The 20,078-nt window shown below is 47.9% G+C and overlaps 1 protein-coding gene across 1 annotated transcript in view; it reads right to left on the bottom strand.

Moving 5' to 3' along the window:
- Positions 1-20,078, bottom strand: part of CACNA1S (calcium voltage-gated channel subunit alpha1 S) — a 1,022,072-nt gene that overhangs the window by 229,235 nt on the left and 772,759 nt on the right. The window contains exons 32-33 of the mRNA XM_066600322.1: positions 7,239-7,330; positions 43-202 (exon numbers count right to left, since the gene is read on the bottom strand). Coding sequence (XP_066456419.1) covers positions 43-202; positions 7,239-7,330 — 252 coding nt within the window. The remainder of the gene's footprint in view (positions 1-42; positions 203-7,238; positions 7,331-20,078) is intronic.

Genomic DNA, 20,078 nt, shown 5'->3' with positions numbered 1-20,078 from the left:
GTGGTAGTATGGAAAAGCTGATTTTTTTTTCAAAGTACTTACCAAAAATGCACAGAGCATGTAGAAACTTATAAAATAAAAATATGCAAAACCTGTTCCACATGTATACTCTTCACCAGGCAGGAAATCTGACTCCGGGTCACAGAGTTTACCAAAAGAACAGGCTAATAGGATCTCCTGCCACGCCTCGCCAGTTGCACACCTGAAACACAAGTTTTAATATAAAACAGTAGTTTAATATCTTTGGTATATATTTCTCTATCTATCTATCTATCTATCTATCTATCTATATATATATATATATATGGATGTCACAGGGGGCCGCGGTGTGCGGTTACTGGTCACGTGATAGCCGTTTTCCAATGGATAATGGCAATCACATAAAAGTTTTTTTTTTAAAAAGCTGAAGTTTCATCTCCTCTCACTGATGCGATCGGTGAGAGGAGATAAAAAATTCTTACCGGGGGCTTCCACATTTGAGCCCCAACGCGATCATCCTCCATGGACCGTAACTGTCTCCTGCGCCACAGGCAAAATGTCGAACACATGCGCAGGAGTCGGGGAGCCCGGGAAATTTTAAATCTCCTTGGTCCCGGTTACCAATGGTCTCCGAGAGCCTGGAGCAGTGACCGATGGCCTCGTTGAGCTGCCCCCAGTCATGTGATAAAAAGGTAGCGAACTACCTTAGCCCGGTCTCACACAATCGGATAGCTTTTGGGGATTCTGCATGTGTTTGAGCCACATTCACCGTGCGGGGTAAATAATGCACTACTTTGATAGATTGGACTTTTACGGACGCGGTGATACCAAATATGTATTTTTCTTTTATGATTTAGATTTTTTTATTATAGATATGGCAAAAGAAGGGTGATTTAAACTTTTATTACTTTTTTTAAACTGTGAGAAAGTTGCAAAAAACCAAAAAGCTATTTCAATTTGGTATTGGCATAATCATACTGGCCTATAGAATTACTTTATTATATTATTTATAATGCTCAGAGAATGCAGTGAAAAATAAAAATAAAAAACATGCCAGAATTACAGATTTTGTTATTCTTGCCACTAGAAAAAATGGAATAAAAAGCGATCAAAATTTGACATGTTCCAAAAAATTAGATAAATGAAGACTAAAGTTCATTTCGCAAAAAATTAATACTGCTCTTGGAATTGACAACACAAAAGCAAACCTTTAAGAAAAAAAATGTTTTAGGGCTCACACCCACTGGCGTTTTTTTCTCCACTGCGCTGCGAGAGTAAAGGAAAAGTCTCGCAGTACAGTGCAAGAAACAAACTGGCATCATGCCGGGATATCGCCAGTCTTTTCAATGGGGCCAGCGGCAGCAGCGCTAGCCCCATTGAAAAGAGATGGAGAATGCCGCAGACTACTGCCACAGCTGTGACAGCTGTGGCAGGAGCTTCCTTCATCTCCGCGGGGACTGCAGGGATGAAGGAATCCTCTGGCACAGCTGTCACAGCTGTGACAGAAGTCCGCGGCATGCTATCCCATTGAAAGCACTGCTTTCTGGAAAGCCCCGCAGTATGATTATCGGGAAAGGGCTTGAAATATAAGCCCTTCCCCGATAATCATCAATGAGTGGTTAAAATTTTTTTTTTTTAATTACTCACCTCTCCGCTGCTCAGACGCGTCCTCTGTCTGGCTCCCCTGCACTGCTGTTAAGCTCTCTCAACAGGCGGGGATTTAAGGGCTGTGCTGATTGACTGAGGGCTCAGCCAATAAATAGCAGCTAGTGCTTAGCTATTGGCTGAGCGCTCAGCCAATGACAGATAGCCCTTAGCTATTCATTCATGGCCAATATTCATTTTGTACCAGGTTCCACTGTGTTAATTTCCTTTGACTATCAAACAATTAATGAAAAGATGGTGATCCCGTAAGTTAAAAGAGTTTTCCAGGATTTTTTTTATTGGTGATGATGACCCACCCCCATTCCCATTTAGCTGTTCAATAGCTGATCGGCTAGCGGCCTGACTGATCAGCAGTTTCAGCACCACCTGTTGCCAACAAAACACACGGTACAAAGCTGCTCAGAACCACGACCTATCAGCTGCTCAGGCCTGCTGGCACTGAAAAAACACACTGGATACAGGGCAAAAGCAGATCGCTCCATCTCTTGTGCAGTGGCTGACGCTGGTAATTGCAGGCACAGCTCCTAATCAAGTCAGTGAGAGCTGCGTCTGCAGTTAACATCATCGGCCACTACACAGGGAGGTGGAGCTATCTGCTTTTGCTCTGTAATTAGTGTGTTTTGTCGGTGACAGCAGGCCTGACAGCTGATATGTCGGGGTTCTGAGCGGCGGACCCCGGCCGATCAACTATTGATGAACTATCCTGAGGATACGACATCAATAAAAATAGCCTGGAAAGCCCCTTTAACCCCTTTACAATAAGCATTGATGTTGTGGAAGCAGGATTTGTAACCGACTAGTGATCTGACAATTATGTATTAAATATGAGAGTTTTAGAGGGGAAGAAGTCTACACAACGCATGGCATTCATCCTCACTGGACTATGAAATGAAGCTGAAAAATAAGGGGAGAGTCCATTTACATCTGTGCAGGTCTGATAAAATGAAATATAACGTAGCAATCAGAATAATGTAGAATTAAGAGCAAACATTTGTTAGAACACTTAAGGGCATCAGTTTTAGAATCAGTGATATAGAGTAGTACATTGGCTGCTATATACAAAAGATGATAAAACATATATAGTTAAACAGCGATAAAAAGCTACAAATGAAAGTAAATAGACCTTAAGTGTTTAGGTGGTCTGCAAGTATTGCATCTGACAGCTCGCTGCGCCATCACAGCTCCATGATCTCCCTGTCCCCGGACAGCTGGCATCACAGAGCTTTGCAGAGGGTGAATCTCCTTATGCTTGCTGTGACAGCTAGTGATCACATGATCAGAGACCACGCTGATTGGTCTTTGGGTATGTGATTGCTATGACTCACAACACACATAAGGAAGGTTGCCTGAACTCTCTGCATTACAGCTCTGTGAACCGGACCCTCTGTATCACAACTTTGTGACCACTATAATATTGCATTATATTTTTCCCTATGTAAAAAATCTCTCTCCAGGGCTGAATTTGCCACTAGGCATCAAACGTTTTCTTCAATCCCTTCCCCCATCTCCTGACAGACTCCTTAGGCCTTTCGAAGAAGGGGTAGGAGTTATGGGGGTGCTCAACACCCTCCCTTGCACAAATGCAGCAAGCAGCCACTGTGTCAGCGTGGCTGCCGGTTCAAACCCCACCACGTCTGGTCCAGTGCCCGCCTGGAGGGGAAGCAGTGAGAAACAAGAGACAGCATGGCGCTGCTCCCCATGCTGGGGAAGGACAGCTTGCAAGAGATTACTGGAATTGCCCTGATGACCGTGTGGAAGGAGATGCAGTCATCCCATCCCACAGGGGACTCAGTCCCTGAAAGCCACCGACAGCACCACGGACCTGGGAATGGCAATAGCTGCAGGAATGGTGTAAGACCGGTCAAACAGGACAGTTAGTGCGCACATGTAATAGAGACAGTGACAACAACGGATCAGCTGTGGGTAATATTGACCCCCACAGTGGCCCTCAGAGCTAGTGCACTGTATGTCACCATTTTGATGCTCTGCTTTCAACCCTGCTTTTGGATGGAGCACAGCCAGCACACTCTAATAATGATGAAAAGCCAGAGTGTGTGCTCTAGAGATGCTCCTGGCAATGATGAACAGGCAGAGCATGTTTTCTGCACTCTGAGCATGCTCAGAGTGCAATGATGAATATGCTTTTCATATACCGCCTTGCATAATCCTGCTCCAATCAGTTGCAAGGCAGCATCTGAATGCCCACCCTTTTATAGCACTATATTTATAGCTAAATCACCTGACCTTAAAAGAGTATTGTCATCTCAGGAATTCTATTCCAATGTCTTGTATTCCAAAATTTCAAAGCAATGCCCTTACCCATAAAATGTCTCTTTCCAAAATGCTCCGTTCTCTAGATATTGATTCCTCTGTGCTCTGGTAGTTTGCAGTTTGTTGCCAGGGAAACAGACAATATTTTCTATGGAAAGAAATAGCAGAGCACAATAGTAGCTGGTGTCCAGGCTGAAAGCTAGTGTGCATGCGCTTCTGAGATCCCAGCCACCAGATTTAGATGGAAGAAATATGCATGCAGTGACCTCCTCTGCTATTTCTTTACATAGAAGAGGTGGTCTGTTTCCCTGGCAATGAGCAATCAGAGAACAGAGGAATTAATATCTGCAATATTTTGGAGAACAGAGCAGTTTGTAAATAAACATCCTATAGGCTCTCCCACACGGCCGTAGGCGTTTTTACATGCGCCCGCCGTAAAAACGCGTGAACGGGCGCACAAATCTAACATTTGTGCGCCCGTTCAGACGGCCCAGTCAGCAGTGCCGTTGGGAGGCTCACCTCCTCTCTCCTCCCCGCCGGATGTTTGCACTGGGAGGTGGCGGGGCAGGGCTAAACTCCCGCCCCTTGTCCGCAGCCAGCAAAGGGAGCTACACTCCGCCCCGCCCACCCTCTCTCAATGCAAACAGCCTGAGGGGGAAAGCGCTAGGGAATTTAGCAGTCACGCTGCTAAACTCCCCCCCACCTTTCTTCTCCAGCCGCTGTCAATGGCTCCCATAGGAGTCTATGCAGCGGCCTACGTATTCTGGGCAGAAAGATAGTTTCAGAACTATCCTTGCTGCCTGGAGTAACAGCACCCGGAGCTAAATTGGCCGTCCAGGTGCTTTTACGCCGTGAGAATACGTCTGTGTGATCTGATGCATTGGAATCCAATGCATCCGATGGTAGCGTATATTGGCCAACCGTGAAAACGGCGGCCGATATACACTCGTGTGAATAAGCCCTATGGGTGAGGGCATTGTTTTGCAATTTCAAACACATTGAAATGGAATTCCTGAGATGGGACGTTTAACCATGTATAGACAAGTATATCAATAGGATTAACATCTTACATTTCCAACCTGATAGAGTATGTTCCTGCTCAGCAAAAAAGCAAATATGGCCACCACCTTAAAGTAATTTAACATTAAATCAGTTCAAGACATAATAAAACATTTTCTAATAAATAGATGGCACAGGCATCATTTTGAGTGTGAGATTATTCCTAACTTTCACTTTCAAATCCATCCCATAATGCATCAGCACAGGATTAGCAAGAGGCTGTACCATTGTTGCCTGCTGGGGGGCCAGTTTAATAATCATTATCTTCTATATTCACCTAAATAATCTATACACTATAAGTATACACTTAGGAGGGTGATCTGTGATCTCCTGTATTATAACTGTATGACAGGATGTGTAATCATCAGTATCTGATAGGAGTGTCTGTATCCCCCTCTAGGTAGTTTTTGTGGTAGGTCCAGGTAACAGTATCACAGAAGCTGAGAAATTGACTTGAAAAATCCCTAACCCCAAGTAGATTTGAGCTGGTCAGAATTGAGATCATATGACCATCCGATGAAAAAGGCTGGGAGATTCAGACTAAAATAACTAACCAAGGTAACACTAGCTCACCTACATATACTGGGGGGAGCTACATAATGAATGATTAAAAAAAATCACTGGGGTGGCCCTTTGAGAAATAAAAAAAACTTTTAAAAAATTACTATCTGTCCCACCCGAAGTCACTGTGTAGCCTTAGGCCTCATGTCCACGGGGACAGATCCGCCGAGTGCCGAGCACATCCGCCGGGCCGAAGAAAGAAGATCCGGCCGTGACGAAGGGCAGATCCACAGCGTCCGGACAGGTAAGTAATGCTTATTTTTAGGCCTCATGTCCGCGGGAAAGTAGGGACCAGCTGCAGGATTCTGTATAAAGAATCCGTGGCGGGCCTAATTTTCCCTGTGGACATGAGGCCTTAGGCTTAAGAAAATCAATGGTAAACTGTAACAATATTTGTTGATAGTTAATGAAAATAAAAGATCAATGATAATAAAATCACTGTCATTTTATGGTAATATCCCTTTAATAAACCTACTGAGAGCAGAAAGAGTTATCTGCTCAGTAGGCTTGCTGCTGATATTACTAAAATCCTACTTATGTACCAAGGTACAAAGTCTTAATACACTGTACTTCAAAAAGCCTTAACAGTGTCCAGAGTAGTGTCAGCATTTTTGGTGCTGCCTGAATGAACCCCAAGTAGTTCTCAGCACTGATGCGGACCTGTGTCCCTGCAGAGACCTGCGGCTCACCCGCTCTCAGCATCTTCCATCTCTGCTATACGCCAGCAGCCGGCACATGCGCAGAGCGGAGTCGGCCCGTCACTACTGACATTTCTGTGCGGGCCTCCGCGAGACCCGCACAGAAAGAGAACATGCCGCAATTTGTTTTTCCGCGCGTGTTTTCACGCGGACAAATCGCGGCTGTGTGCATGGGATTGCATTTTGTAATGCAATCCTATGCAGGCGGGCATGGGCGGAAATTCTGCAGGAAATCCCGCAGCGGAATTTCCACCCGTGTGCAGGGGGCCTAAATGGTTAAGAGTTGGCCCGTTATGCCAAACACAATATATCTATTTTGTTGCTTTGTTTTTTCACTGTACTGCTGAAGTTTCTGCAACCCCACTCCCTTCTCCATAGACTTTTATGGACAACTGTAACCTGAACTCTCAGTGAAGCTAAAATGCTATATCCTCTCAGGAGACAGATTTTATCAGTGGATTCAGAGTGTGTGAAAAGTAAAGTTGGGTGAAGAAGGAAAGGAGCCAGACAAGCTGAGAAAGAGGCATTTTAATACAAAGTTTATTACATTTTCTTGTACTGTTGATTTATGGCAAGTTGCCTATAAGGTGCACTTTAAACTTTAATGGACATCTCATGGAAGAACTTCAATATTTCCTGCATAAGGCTGTCTGTCCATGGCGATGATTCGGCGGCAATAAATTGCTGGCAAATCACGCTGTATGAAGCTTTCCATAGCGTTGCTATGGAAAGCGCAGCGCCGGCATCCACGAGTGGAGAATCATAGCAATTTTCCGCTCGCGGGACTTAAATCGCGATTTGCCATGATTCTCCACGGTGAGCTTATCTATCAGATAGGCTCACCTTGGAGACCTGACAGCTCTCTCTCCTCATCCCCCACGGCGGAATATCGCTAGCGATATTCCGCCTCGGCTGTGGACAGGGGGCCTAACTGTACAAACAATATATGCAAATTAATGCAGCATATCAGTCTCATTTACATATATATAGGAAACTGAAAATTACCTGAAGAGCAACAGTACTGCCTGTGGAAAGGTCTGGAAGTTATTGTTTCGGTTTATTTGTGTTCCATCAACCATGGCAATCTTACCAAAGACCTGAAATATAGAGGATCACCGTCATACAGAATTATAACAAGCTTATAACTAAAGTAGTATACCATCAGCTCAACATCAGAATGATGTACTGTGTTGTCAAAAATGACCCAAAACTGAAAAGGAAAGTTAAAGGGTCTTGAAGGACAACTGCAACCAGAATCTATGGGAAACCTGGTTTACAAGCAGCTCAGTGACAATACATTCTTCTTACAGGGCCTTCTGATTTAAGAGGACCTGAAATAACTGAATGTATCATCACTGAGCTATAACCCAGCTTTCCCACTCTTCCCTAAGGCCTCAGTCACACGGGCGTTTTGACACACGAATTTTTGAACGCATCAGTTATGCGTTCAAAAATTCGTCTGACCAAAGCGGGCGTCATGGTGGAAAAAACACTGCTAGCAGCGTTTATCTGCTCAAAAAGAGTGCTGCCCGCTATCCCCTGCTGCGGCTGGGACTGCTGCAGCAGGGGATTCCTTGGATGTGAAACCCCTGGATGCTGTCACATCCAGGGGTTTCACCTGAGGTCAATGGGGCCGACCATTGACATACAGAGAACATCGCGATCCTCTGCTACAGCTGTAGCAGCTGTGGGATAGGATTTCTTCATCTCCACGGGCAGTCCCATTGTCACTGGACACTGTGACACCATTGTAGATATTGATGGATATTGCCCTGGCCATATTTAGTAATTTATATCTATTTTGATTTGTATTGCGCTCTCTGGGAGTCATATCGTTATGCGGGGATTTTTTAGATTTTATTTGTTTTTAAACTTGTGTGTATTTTTGTGTTTTTTCTTTAGATGAATTTTCTATATGTAATATTTTATATATATATATATATATATATATATATATATATATATATATATATATATATATATATATATATATATATATATATATATATTTCCATAAGTACTGATTCCAGTTTTCTTTTTTCTGTTTGCTATTTATATTGTACTTTGAGGGAATTTCAGAAACTGCTAAGTATTTTCAAAGTCTCAAAATCAGGGCTTATTCAGACGACCGTATATCGGCTGGGTTTTCACACACAGCCGATATACGGTGTCCCTCTGTGCAGGGGGAGGAGGCTGGAAGAGCCGGGAGCAGTGCACTGAGCTCCAGCCCCCTCTCCGCCCCTCAGCACTATTTGCAATGGGAGGGTGCGGAGCTAAGTTCCGGGACTTATCTCCGCCCCGTCCCGCCCCCTCCCATTGCAAATTGTGGCAGGAGGCGGAGAGGGGGCTGGAGCTCAGTGCACTGCTCCTGGCACTTCCAGCCTCCTCCCTCTGCACATAGGGATAATGTATATCGGCTGGGCGTGAAAACCCAGCCAATATACGGTCATCTGAAGCCGCCCTAAAGTAGAGAGAAGCACTCAAGTAACCACTTCTCCCCCTCAGTTTTGCCTCTTGGAGTGTCAAACAGAAAAGTGACTTCAAATATGGGAGTTCTTGAGATGGGGGACACACAGAACGCATTGCACCGCACTTTCTGTACCTGTGCTTTAAAGAATATGCAGCACTCATCCATAGACAGGTCTCATAAACAAATGTTTGGGCACAGCTCAGACCAGTTCAGGAGTCAGCATGGGGCAAGATTTTTGTGCCAGAATCTATCCAGTATGCATTTGAGGATATGACAAAGTTATTTAATTATTGGACAAAAAAGTCAGATACAAATAAAAACTAATAATTTGATAAGAACGACGTAAAAGCCACACTGCTTGTCATTGACAGTAATGATGTCTGTCAGCTGCAGGCAACAATAATTGCATTCTGAGAAGTGTATTACGGTCAAATTTCTGCGTCCATAATAGGACGTGTGTCCCGACCCGATTGCGGGGTTTACGGAGCAGCATAGGGACCTACGATGTTCCTAGTTCAGTAAACTACTTCCTAGAGTCAGTAAATCCTGCGGTCAGGCCAGGACACACGTTCTTATTACAGACCCAGAAATTCGTCCGTAATACACTTGGCAGAAAGCAGTTTTAGGGCGGCCTCAGATGGCTATAGACGCAACTATTCTCACCAGCACAGAGCGCAGTTGCGCCTGAACGAGGGCAGGAGTTTGTAAAAGACCATGGGTATATAGGTGCCCGCGCCGCACGATCTTCCCCGAATGATGTATTCACTACGTACAGGAAAGATAGGGCAGGTCCTATCTTTTATCGGCCGTAGTATTAATGAAATCACTGAAATCCATTGAGATCAGTGGTTTCGAGTTGTCCTGTTATGCGAACGTGAGTATCACAACTGCATAACAGGAGGAAATCATGTTCGTATGAAACCGCATGAAATGAGAAAGAAGCATAATGTGAAAATAACCATGAACTTTTTCAAAAATATTTCAAAGGGATATCCCCACACATGTGATCTGTTGACATGTCATGTCAAGCAATAGCATATTACCCCTGTGGTCTTAGACCTCTATCAATGTCCAAAACTCTATAGCTGCAAATAGTGACGTCTTTAGAATTACCTAGATTTTTACACTGATTACTTGTAAAATGAGACAAAAAATGTGCATTTGTCTATAATTGTGCCTTACAGCTGTCTAACTAAACATAATACACAGACAGTTGTACATTTCTTGTCTTATTGAGCACACACCGATAGTTCAGGGAGAAAAAGTAAATGAACCTCTGTGTTAAATGACTTCTCCAATAGCTAATTGGCAAAAGGTGTTTCCGTTAAAGAGATAAGATCAAAATTGTGGGTTTCATAGGTGCTTTGCCTATTACATAAATGACTATTTGCTAAGGGCTTATTCACACGACCGTGATGTCAGCGCGTATTATACGTGCAATGCATATACATGTGATATTTGGTAAATGGAGTCAATGAAAGTAAATGGACTTTCATTGATCACATCACACTCTATGTCTCCGCTTATCATGCAGCGTGAACCTTATACCTTTGTATGGGCAGCGTATGCAATGCTGTTCATACACAATGTATTGCGTCTGGGTGGCGATACATAGAGAACTCCGCTATGAAATAGCGCAGGAATTAAACAAAAAAAGACAGCATCACACTGCACATGACTCATTGCTATAGGCGGTCTCTGCTGGCTCACACAGACCAGTAAAACGCTGCGGAACACCCAGCTACGGTAGTCAACAGTCACGCACTTTCTGATAATGCCAGCAAGATAGTGAGCCCACTGCCTGTCATGGATATTCAAAGTTTCAGCCAAAGGCAGTGGCGATACAGGCTTAAGGCACCAGTACATAAGCCTTAGCAGCCACCACTAGGTGGCTGGCAGTTATACAGATAATTGCCAGACTAAACTTCTAAGTGCAGATGCAGCCCAGCAATTAAAGTGCTAATGACCACTTGTCCATTAGTGTGTGTGTGAGTGCTTCTCATGCTCTGCCCCTGAACACATGATGGTGACTTCATCGCAGGTCCTATAGCATAAAACATGCAGAACGTGACAGCAGCCGTGTGCTCACAGGACCTGTGATGATGTCCCCGTCATGTGATCAGGCACCTGTGTGGAAGGAGTCCAGGATCCTAAACCAGCTGTTGCGGCCTATGGGTTGCGACAACGTCGTGGCATGGTGGCATCAACACAGGCCAAAGACCGGTGTCTTGTTAAGCAGGTTAAGGGTTAATGCAACATGTGCAGAGTTCTGCTAGTGCTGTCTGCCTTTGCGACATGGATGCATGCTGGATTAGCCATGACTGGGAGTAGGCTGGAGGTGTCATTTTCTATTCATTCTACCAGTGTTCAGGTGCAGAGGAGCTATATATTCTCACCCATGTTGGTGACCAGTGCTGGTTATTCTGTTCCATAGTGGAGAACTTGGAGTTTGAAGCTCTGCTGGGTGTTTCACAATTTGCAGATAAGTAGCTGCTGGTTCCTTTCCAGTTTGTTTTGTGGCTTTTCATTTCTGGTTTTGCTTTGCGTGTCGGTTCATCTCTCGAGGGGTTCCTATAGGGACAATCAGGGCCCAAAAAGTCCACTGGGCCGCCTTTATAGAGGCGATGTCCTCGCTTTAGGCAGGGACCCTCCCTGCTAGGTTAGGGCCAGGCTTCCTTTTTTCTCCCTGGAGTGGTGCTACTGTCCCGCATTGTGTGGTGCGCACTGTTCGTCAGTGCAATTGTCGATCTACTACAGTCATGGTTATCATCACCCTGTGTCCGTGCTGAGCTTGGTGCTCATGTGCTGCACGGAGGTGACACAAGCACAGGCCGACGAAATGTATGTAGTGTGTAGCACAGCTGTGTGTGTCTGTGACATGATCATGTAATGCAGCAGAGCTGTGTGTGTCTGTGAAATGCATGTAGAAGTGCTGTGTGTGTCTGTGACATGCCCATGTAATGTAGCAGAGCTTTGTGTATCTGTAACATGCCCATGTAATGTAGCAGAGCTTTGGGTATCTGTAACATGCATGTAGCAGAGCTGTGTGTGTCTAACATGTCTTTGTAATGTAGAAGAGCTGTGTGTGTCTGCAACATGCATGTAGCAGAGCTGTGTGTGTCTAACATGCTCATGTAATGCAGCAGAGCTGTGTGTGTCTGTGACATGTGCATGTAAAGTAGCAGAGCTGTGTCTTTGTGTGATGAATATATGTAGCAGAACTGTGTGTGTCTGTAACAAGCATGTAGCAGAGCTGTGTGTGCCTGTGACACGCATGTAGCAGAGCTGTGTTTGTGTGACATGCGCATGAATCAGAGCTCTGTATGTGTGTGACGTATGCATGTAGTTAAGCTGTGTGTGTGACACACGCATGTAGTAGAGCTGAATGTGTGTGTGGCATGCACATGTAGCAGAGCTGTGTGTGTGACACTTGCATGTAGCAGAACTGTGTGCCACCAGAAACACTGGTGCTATAATCTCCTAATAATTACTAGTTAGCTCCAAATCACTAGTGTTAGAAGCGCTGTGTAATAGTGCTAGAACAAATCTGTTCCTCTTCATAAAAACATATGTTAGTATGAACCATGCCGCAAAGCACACAATGCTCCCAGGGCCTCAGAAGATGTACTATAGAGACTAGAGATGAGCGAGCACCAAAATGTTTGGGTGCTCGTTGCTCGAGTCGAACTTTCCGCGATGCTCGAGGGTTGGTTTCGAGTAACGAACCCCATTGAAGTCAATGGGCGACTCGAGCATTTTTGTATATCGCCGATGCTCTGTAAGGTTTTCATTGGTGAAAATCTGCAAAACCCAAGAAAGTGCTGGAAACGACACAGAAACGGATAGGGCAGGCGATGGGCAACATGCTGGGCTGCATTTCAGGTTCCCAGGTCCCACTATTCAGCCACAATAGCGGCAAGAGTGGGCCCCCCCCAACAATTTTTACTTTGGACAAACCCTCATTAGTAAGCCACACCTTAGCTAAGCACTACACTACCTCCAACTAAGCACAAGCACTGTCTGCGGGACACACCCCTGCCTCTTCTCCTGGGTTACATGCTGCCCAACCCCCCCGCACGACCCAGTGTCCACAGCGCACACCAAAGTGTCCCTGCGCAGCCTTCAGCTGCCCTCATGCCACACGCTGGCCTCATAGCCACACCACCCTCATGTCTATTTATAAGTGCGCCTGTCATGAGGAACCAGAGGCACACACTGCAGAGGGTTGGCAGGGCCAGGCAGCGACCCTCTTTAAAAGGGGCGGGGCGATAGCCCACAATGCTGTACAGAAGCAATGAGACATCCAATCCTGTGCCACCTCCATCAGGAGCTGCAAACATGGGCATAGCAATGGGGAATCCATGTGCCACACAGTATTCATTCTGTCAAGGTGTCGCATAGCTCAATCCACACTGCAAGGGGAAAGCCGTCAGCGCTCTGCCCTCTACCCAAGTCAGTCAGTGTCTTTGTGCCAGACAGGTCAAACACCGCGATGGGAACTAAGTTTGCACCAACAGCATAGGGGGGTCCTAGGAAGCCCAAGACATGAACAAAAAATTGATCTGAGCGGCCAAACATGGCAGACTTGCACCGCGCCCACGACATTTTGCTCCTGTAGTTTGTCCCAATGCAGTGCCCTGGATAGTAGAGCTAACGTCAGATTAAATACAGGTGGGCTTCGGCCCACACTGCATGCCCCAGTCTGACCGGGGTTTTTTATAAATAGTCACAGGCAGGTACAACTCCGCAATGGGAATTCCGTGTGCACTCACAGCATGGGTGGCTCCCTGGAACCCACCGGCGGTACATAAATATATCCCATTGCAGTGCCCAGCACAGCTGAGGTAACTTCAGATTTAATGCAGGTGGTCTTCGGCCCACACTGCATGCCCCAGTCAGACTGGGGTTTTTAACACAGAGACACAGGCAGGTACAACTCACTAATGTGAAGTCCGTGTGGACCGACAGCATGGGTGGCTCCCTGGAACCCACCGGCGATACATAAATATATCCCATTGCAGTGCCCAGCACAGCTGAGATAACGTCAGGTTTAATGCAGGTGGGCTTCGGCCCACACTACATGCCCCAGTCAGACTGGGGTTCTTTATAAGTAGACACATGCAGTTACAACTCCGTGTGGACCGACAGCATGGGTGGGTCCCAGGAAGCCACCGGCGGTACATAAATATATCCCATTGCAGTGCCCTGGACAGCAAAGCCAACGTCAGATTACATGCAGGTGGGCTTCAGCCAAGAATGTTTTCATAGTTGGAGGAGGACGGGAAAGTTTTTGAGGCAGTACGTGTCCTGTCCCCGTGTCCGTGGTTATATGCACCTTCCCAGTGACCGCGTCGCTGAAAATTTGTCGCACCTGTGGAACCTAGTAGCGTGGCCTCGCCACCATCATGTCTTTGGGAAGCCTCCGTTTCCACAACCCTGTAACATTGCAGTAGCAGCAGTATAGGCAGAGCCCAGAATTAGTAACATTTCAGCGGTAAGAGTATGCACAAACCCCTGTAACATTTCATTGGCAGCAGTGAAGACAGACCCCACTAACATTTCATTTGCAGCAGTATACACAGACCCCAGTAACATTTCAGTAGTATCAGTATAGACAGACCCCAGTAACAGTAACGTAGAAGCAGTATGGGCAAAGCAGCAGATTCACATTTCCCTGGCAGCAGTGTAGGGAGAGCATAGTATTGGTAAGATTTTAGTAGTAGGAGTATAGACAGGCCCCAGCAACAGTAACGTAGAAGCAGTAGAGACAAAGCAGCAGATTCACATTTCCCTGGCAGCAGTGTAGGGAGAGCGTAGTATTGGTAAGATTTCAGTAGTAGGAGTATAGTCAGGCCCCAGCAACAGCAACGTAGAAGCAGTATGGGCAAAGCCCACTATTAGTTACATTTCTGTTATAGCAGTATAGACCTGCCCCAGTAACATTTTCGTTGAAGCATTATGGGCAGAGCCCAGTATTAGTAAAATTACAGTAGTAACAGTATACACCAACCAAGGTAACATTTCAGGAGTAGAAGTATCGGCAGAACGAAGTAACATTTCTGTTGCTGAAGTATAGTCAGACCCCTGTAGCATTGCTGTGGCAGAAGTATAGGTAGGCAGAACAGAGTAACATTTCTGTAGCAAATGTGTAGGCCAACCCCAGACACAGTGGTGTACCATGAGTGCAGGCGAAGCCCATAAAAATTACTTCGATTACATTGTAGGCGAGGGCCCGAAAAATTGTTGTACCGACAGTACAAATGTATCCCAGAAAAATTGCCCATGCCCAACCCAGAGGGCAGGTGAAACCCATTAGTCGCTTAGTGTACTGTGGCTTAATTTTTAACTAGGCCTGGAGGCAGCCTAGTCTAAAAAACAATTGGTTCAGGTGGAAGTTTCAATGCTTTAATGAGAATTGAAACACAAATATTATTTAGAAAAGTTATATGAGCCTTTTGGCCCACAGAAAAATTGGCCATTCGCGGTGATTACGAGAGGTTTCAGGAGGAGGAGCCGGAGGAGGAGGACGAATACCATACACAGATTGACAAAGTTCTTTAGGTAGCGCTGCTGTCTGCTGGTGGAGAAGAGAAGTCTGGGGAAATCCAGGCTTTGTTGATCTTTATGAGTGTAAGCCTGTCGGCTCTGTCAGTTGACAGGCGGGTACGCTTGTCCGTGATGATTCCCCCAGCTGCACTAAACACCCTCTCTGACAAAACGCCAGCCGTAGGGCACGCCAACACCTCCAGGGCATACAGCGCGAGTTCAGGCCACGTGTCCAGCTTTGACACCCAGTAGTTGTACGGAACAGAGGCGTCATGGAGGACGGTGGTACGATCGGCTGCGTACTCCCTCACCATCTTCTTACAGTGCTCCCTCCGACTAAGCCTGGACTGGGGTGGTGTGAGACAGTCTTGCTGGGGAGCCATAAAGCTGGCAAAGGCCTTGGAGAGTGTTCCCCTGCCTGCGCTGAACATGCTGCCTGATCTCCTCGCCTCCCCTTCTACGTGGCCCTCGGAACTGCGCCTTCTGCCACTAGCACTGTCAGATAGGAAGTTTACCATCAGTTTGTCCACCAGGGCCCAGTGGTATTGCATCACTCTCGAACCCCTTTCCTCCTCGGGAATGAGAGTGGAAAGGTTCTCCTTATACCGCGGGTCAAGCAGTGTGTACACCCAGTAATCCGTAGTGGCCAGAATGCGTCTAACACGAGGGTCACGAGAAAGGCATCCTAACATTAGGTCAGCTATGTGTGCCAGGGTACCTGGACGCAACATATGGCTGTCCTCACTAGGACGATCACTTTGAGTATCCACCTCCTCCTCCTCCTCAGGCCATACACGCTGAATGGATGAGAGGCAAGCTGCATGGGCACCCTCTGCAGTGGGCCCAGCTGTCTCTTCCTCCTCAGGCTCCGCCCCCTCCTCCTCCTCCACGCGCTGAGATATAGACATGAGGGTGCTCTGACTATCCAGCGACATACCATACTGTCTTCCCCCGCCTCCGTTTCCGCCCGCAAAGCATCAGCCTTTATGCTTTGCAGGGAACTTCTCAAGAGGCATAGCAGGGGAATGGTGACGCTAATGATTGCAGCATCGCTGCTCACCATCAGGGTGGACTCCTCAAACTTTTCAAGGACCTGGCAGATATCTGCCATCCAGGCCCACTCCTCTGTAAAGAATTGAGGAGGCTGACTCCCACTACGCCGCCCATGTTGGAGTTGGTATTCCACTATAGCTCTACGCTGCTCATAGAGCCTGGCCAACATGTGGAGCGTAGAGTTCCACCGTGTGGGCACGTTGCACAGCAGTCGGTGCACTGGCAGATTAAACCGATGCTGCAGGGTCCGCAGGGTGGCAGCATCCGTGTTGGACTTGCGGAAATGTGTGCAGAGCCGGCGCACCTTTCCGAGCAGGTCTGACAAGTGTGGGTAGCTTTTCAGAAACCGCTGAACCACCAAATTAAAGACGTGGGCCAGGCATGGGACGTGCGTGAGGCTGCCGAGCTGCAGAGCCGCCACCAGGTTGCGGCCGTTGTCACACACGACCATGCCCGGTTGGAAGCTCAGCGGCGAAAGCCAGCGGTCGGTCTGCTCTGTCAGACCCTGCAGCAGTTCGTGGGCCGTGGGCCTCTTCTCTCCTAAGCTGAGTAGTTTCAGCACGGCCTGCTGACGCTTGCCCACCGCTGTGCTGCCACGCTGCGCGACACCGACTGCTGGCGACGTGCTGCTGCTGACACATCTTGATTGCGAGACAGAGGTTGCATAGGAGGAGGGTGGTTTAGTGGAGGAAGCATACCCTGCCGCAGATACCACCACCGAGCTGGGCCCGCAATTCTGGGGGTGGGTAGGACGTGAGCTGACCCAGACTCTGACTCGGTCCCAGCCTCCACTAAATTCACCCAATGTGCCGTCAGGGATATATAGTGGCCTTGCCTGCCTGTGCTTGTCCACGTGTCCGTTGTTAAGTGGACCTTGCCAGTAACCTCGTTGGTGAGGGCGCGTACAATGTTGCGGGAGACGTGGTCATGCAGGGCTGGGACGGCACATCGGGAAAAGTAGTGGCGACTGGGAACCGAGTAGTGCGGGGCCTCCGTTTCCACAAGCCTATACAGCAGCATCTCCAGGCTGATGAATTTGGCTATGTGCACATTTAACGCTTGAGCGTGCGGGTGCGTGGCGGCGTACTTGCGCTTGCGCTCAAACAGTTGCGCTAGTGATGGCTGGACGCTGCGCTGAGAGACATTGCTGGATGGGGCCAAGGACAGCGGAGGTGAGGGTGTGGGTGCAGGCCGGGAGACGGTCGTGCCTGTGTCCTGAGAGGGGGAGTTGGATATCAGTGGCAGGTTGGGGCACAGGGGGAGAGGCAGTGGTGCAAACCGGAGGCGGTGAACGGCCTTCGTCCCACCTTGTGGGGTGCTTGGCCATCATATGCCTGCGCATGCTGGTGGCGGTGAGGCTGGTGGTCGTGGCTCCCCGGCTGATCTTGGCGCGACAAACCTTGCACACCACAGTTCGTCAGTCGTCTGCACTCTCAGTGAAAACTTCCACACCTTTGAGCACCTCGGCCTCTGCAGGGTGGCATGGCGCGAGGGGGCACCTTGGGAAACAGTTGGTGGATTATTCGATCTGGCCCTGCCTCTATCCCTGGCCACCGCACTGCCTCTTCCAACCTGCCCTGCTGCTGCACTTGCCTCCCCCTCTGAAGACCTGTCGTCAGTAGGCTTAGCAAACCAGGTGGGGTCAGTCACCTCATCGTCCAACTGCTCTTCCTCCGAATCCTCTCTGCGCGCCGTCCTTTGGACTTACTGCCCTTACTACTACCTCACTGATAGACAACTGTGTCTCATCGTCATTGTCCTCCTCACCCACTGAAAGCTCTTGAGACAGTTGCCGGAAGTCCCCAGTCTCACCACCCGGATCCCGGGAACTTTCCAAAGGTTGGGCATCGGTCATAGGTAGAGTTGAGCGAGCACCAAAATGCTCGGGTGCTCGTTACTCGAGACGAACTTTTCGCGATGCTCGAGGGTTCGTTTCGAATTTCGAACCCCATTGAAGTCAATGGGCGACCCGAGCATTTTTGTATATCGCCGATGCTCGCTAAGGTTTTCATTTGTGAAAATCGGGGCAATTCAAGAAAGTGATGGGAACGACACAGCAACAGATAGGGCAGGCGAGGGGCGAGGGGCAACATGTTGGGCTGCATCTCAAGTTCACAGGTCCCACTATTAAGCCACAATAGCGGCAAGAGTGCCCCCCCCCCCCCCCCCAACAACTTTTACTTCTGAAAAGCCCTCATTAGCAATGCATACCTTAGCTAAGCACCACACTACCTCCAACAAAGCACAATCACTGCCTGCATGACACTCCGCTGCCACTTCTCCTGGGTTACATGCTTACCAACCCCCCCTGCACGACCCAGTGTCCACAGCGCACACCAAACTGTCCCTGCGCAGCCTTCAGCTGCCCTCATGCCACGCCACACTCATGTCTATTTATAAGTGCGTCTGCCAGAGGAACCGCAGGCACACACTGCAGAGGGTTGGCACGGCAAGGCAGCGACCCTCTTTAAAAGTGGCGGGGCGGTAGTCCACAATGCTGTACAGAAGCAATGAGAAATCCAATCCTGTGCCACCTCCATCTGGAGCTGCAGACGTGGGCATAGCAATGGGGAACCTATGTGCCACACACTATTCATTCTGTCAAGGTGTCTGCATGCCCCAGTCAGACCGCGGTTTTTTATAAATAGTCACAGGCAGGTACAACTCCGCAATGGGAATTCCGTGTGCACCCACAGCATGGGTGGCTCCCTGGAACCCACCCGCTGTACATAAATGTATCCCATTGCAGTGCCCTGGACAGCAGAGCTAACGTCAGATGAAATGCAGGTGGGCTTCGGCCCACACTGCATGCCCCAGTCAGACTGGGGTTCTTTAGAAGTGGACACAGATGCATTTACAACTCCCTGTGGACCCACAGCATGGGTGGCTCCCTGGAACCCACCGGCGGTACATAAAAATATCTCATTGCATTGCCCAACACAGCGGATGTAACGTCAGCTGTAATGCAGGTGGGCTAAAAATTAATTTGATTACACTGTAGGCGAGGGCCCACAAAAATTGCTGTATCAACAGTACTAATGTACGTCAGAAAAATTGGCCATGGCCAACCAAGAGGGTAGGTGAAACCCATTAATCGCCTTGGTTAATGTGGCTTAATTGGTAACTAGGCCAGGAGGCAGCCCAGTTAAAATAAAAATTGGTGGAGGTGAAAGTTTCAACGCTTTAATGAGCTTTGAAACGTATAAAAATTGTTTAGAAAAATTATATGACTGAGCCTTGTGGGCCTAAGAAAAATTGCCCGTTCGGCGTGATTATGTGAGGTTTCAGGAGGAGGAGCAGGAGGAGGAGGAGGAATATTATACACAGATTGATGAAGCGAAAAGGTCCCCGTTTTTGATGGGGATACAGAACGATGCTTCCATCCGCGGGTGCAGCCTACGTATTGCTTAGGTATCGCTGCTGTCCGCTGGTGGAGAAGAGAAGTCTGGGGAAAACCAGGCTTTGTTCATCTTGATGAGTGTTAGCCTGTCGGCACTGACGGTTGACAGGCGGGTACGCTTATCTGTGATGATTCCCCCAGCCGCACTAAACACCCTCTCTGACAAGACGCTAGCCGCAGGACAAGCAAGCACCTCCAGGGCATACAGCGCGAGTTCAGGCCACGTGTCCAGCTTCGACACCCAGTAGTTGTAGGGGGCAGAGGCGTCACGGAGGACGGTCGTGCGATCGGCTACGTACTCCCTCACCATCCTTTTACAATGCTCCCGCCGACTCAGCCGTGACTGGGGAGCGGTGACACGGTCTTGCTGGGGAGC

The sequence above is a fragment of the Eleutherodactylus coqui genome, chromosome 4, assembly GCF_035609145.1.
Source record: "Eleutherodactylus coqui strain aEleCoq1 chromosome 4, aEleCoq1.hap1, whole genome shotgun sequence".
NCBI lineage: Eukaryota > Metazoa > Chordata > Amphibia > Anura > Eleutherodactylidae > Eleutherodactylus > Eleutherodactylus coqui.
The sequence above is the reverse complement of the archived record's forward strand: the minus strand, read 5'-3'. Positions and strand labels throughout refer to the sequence as shown.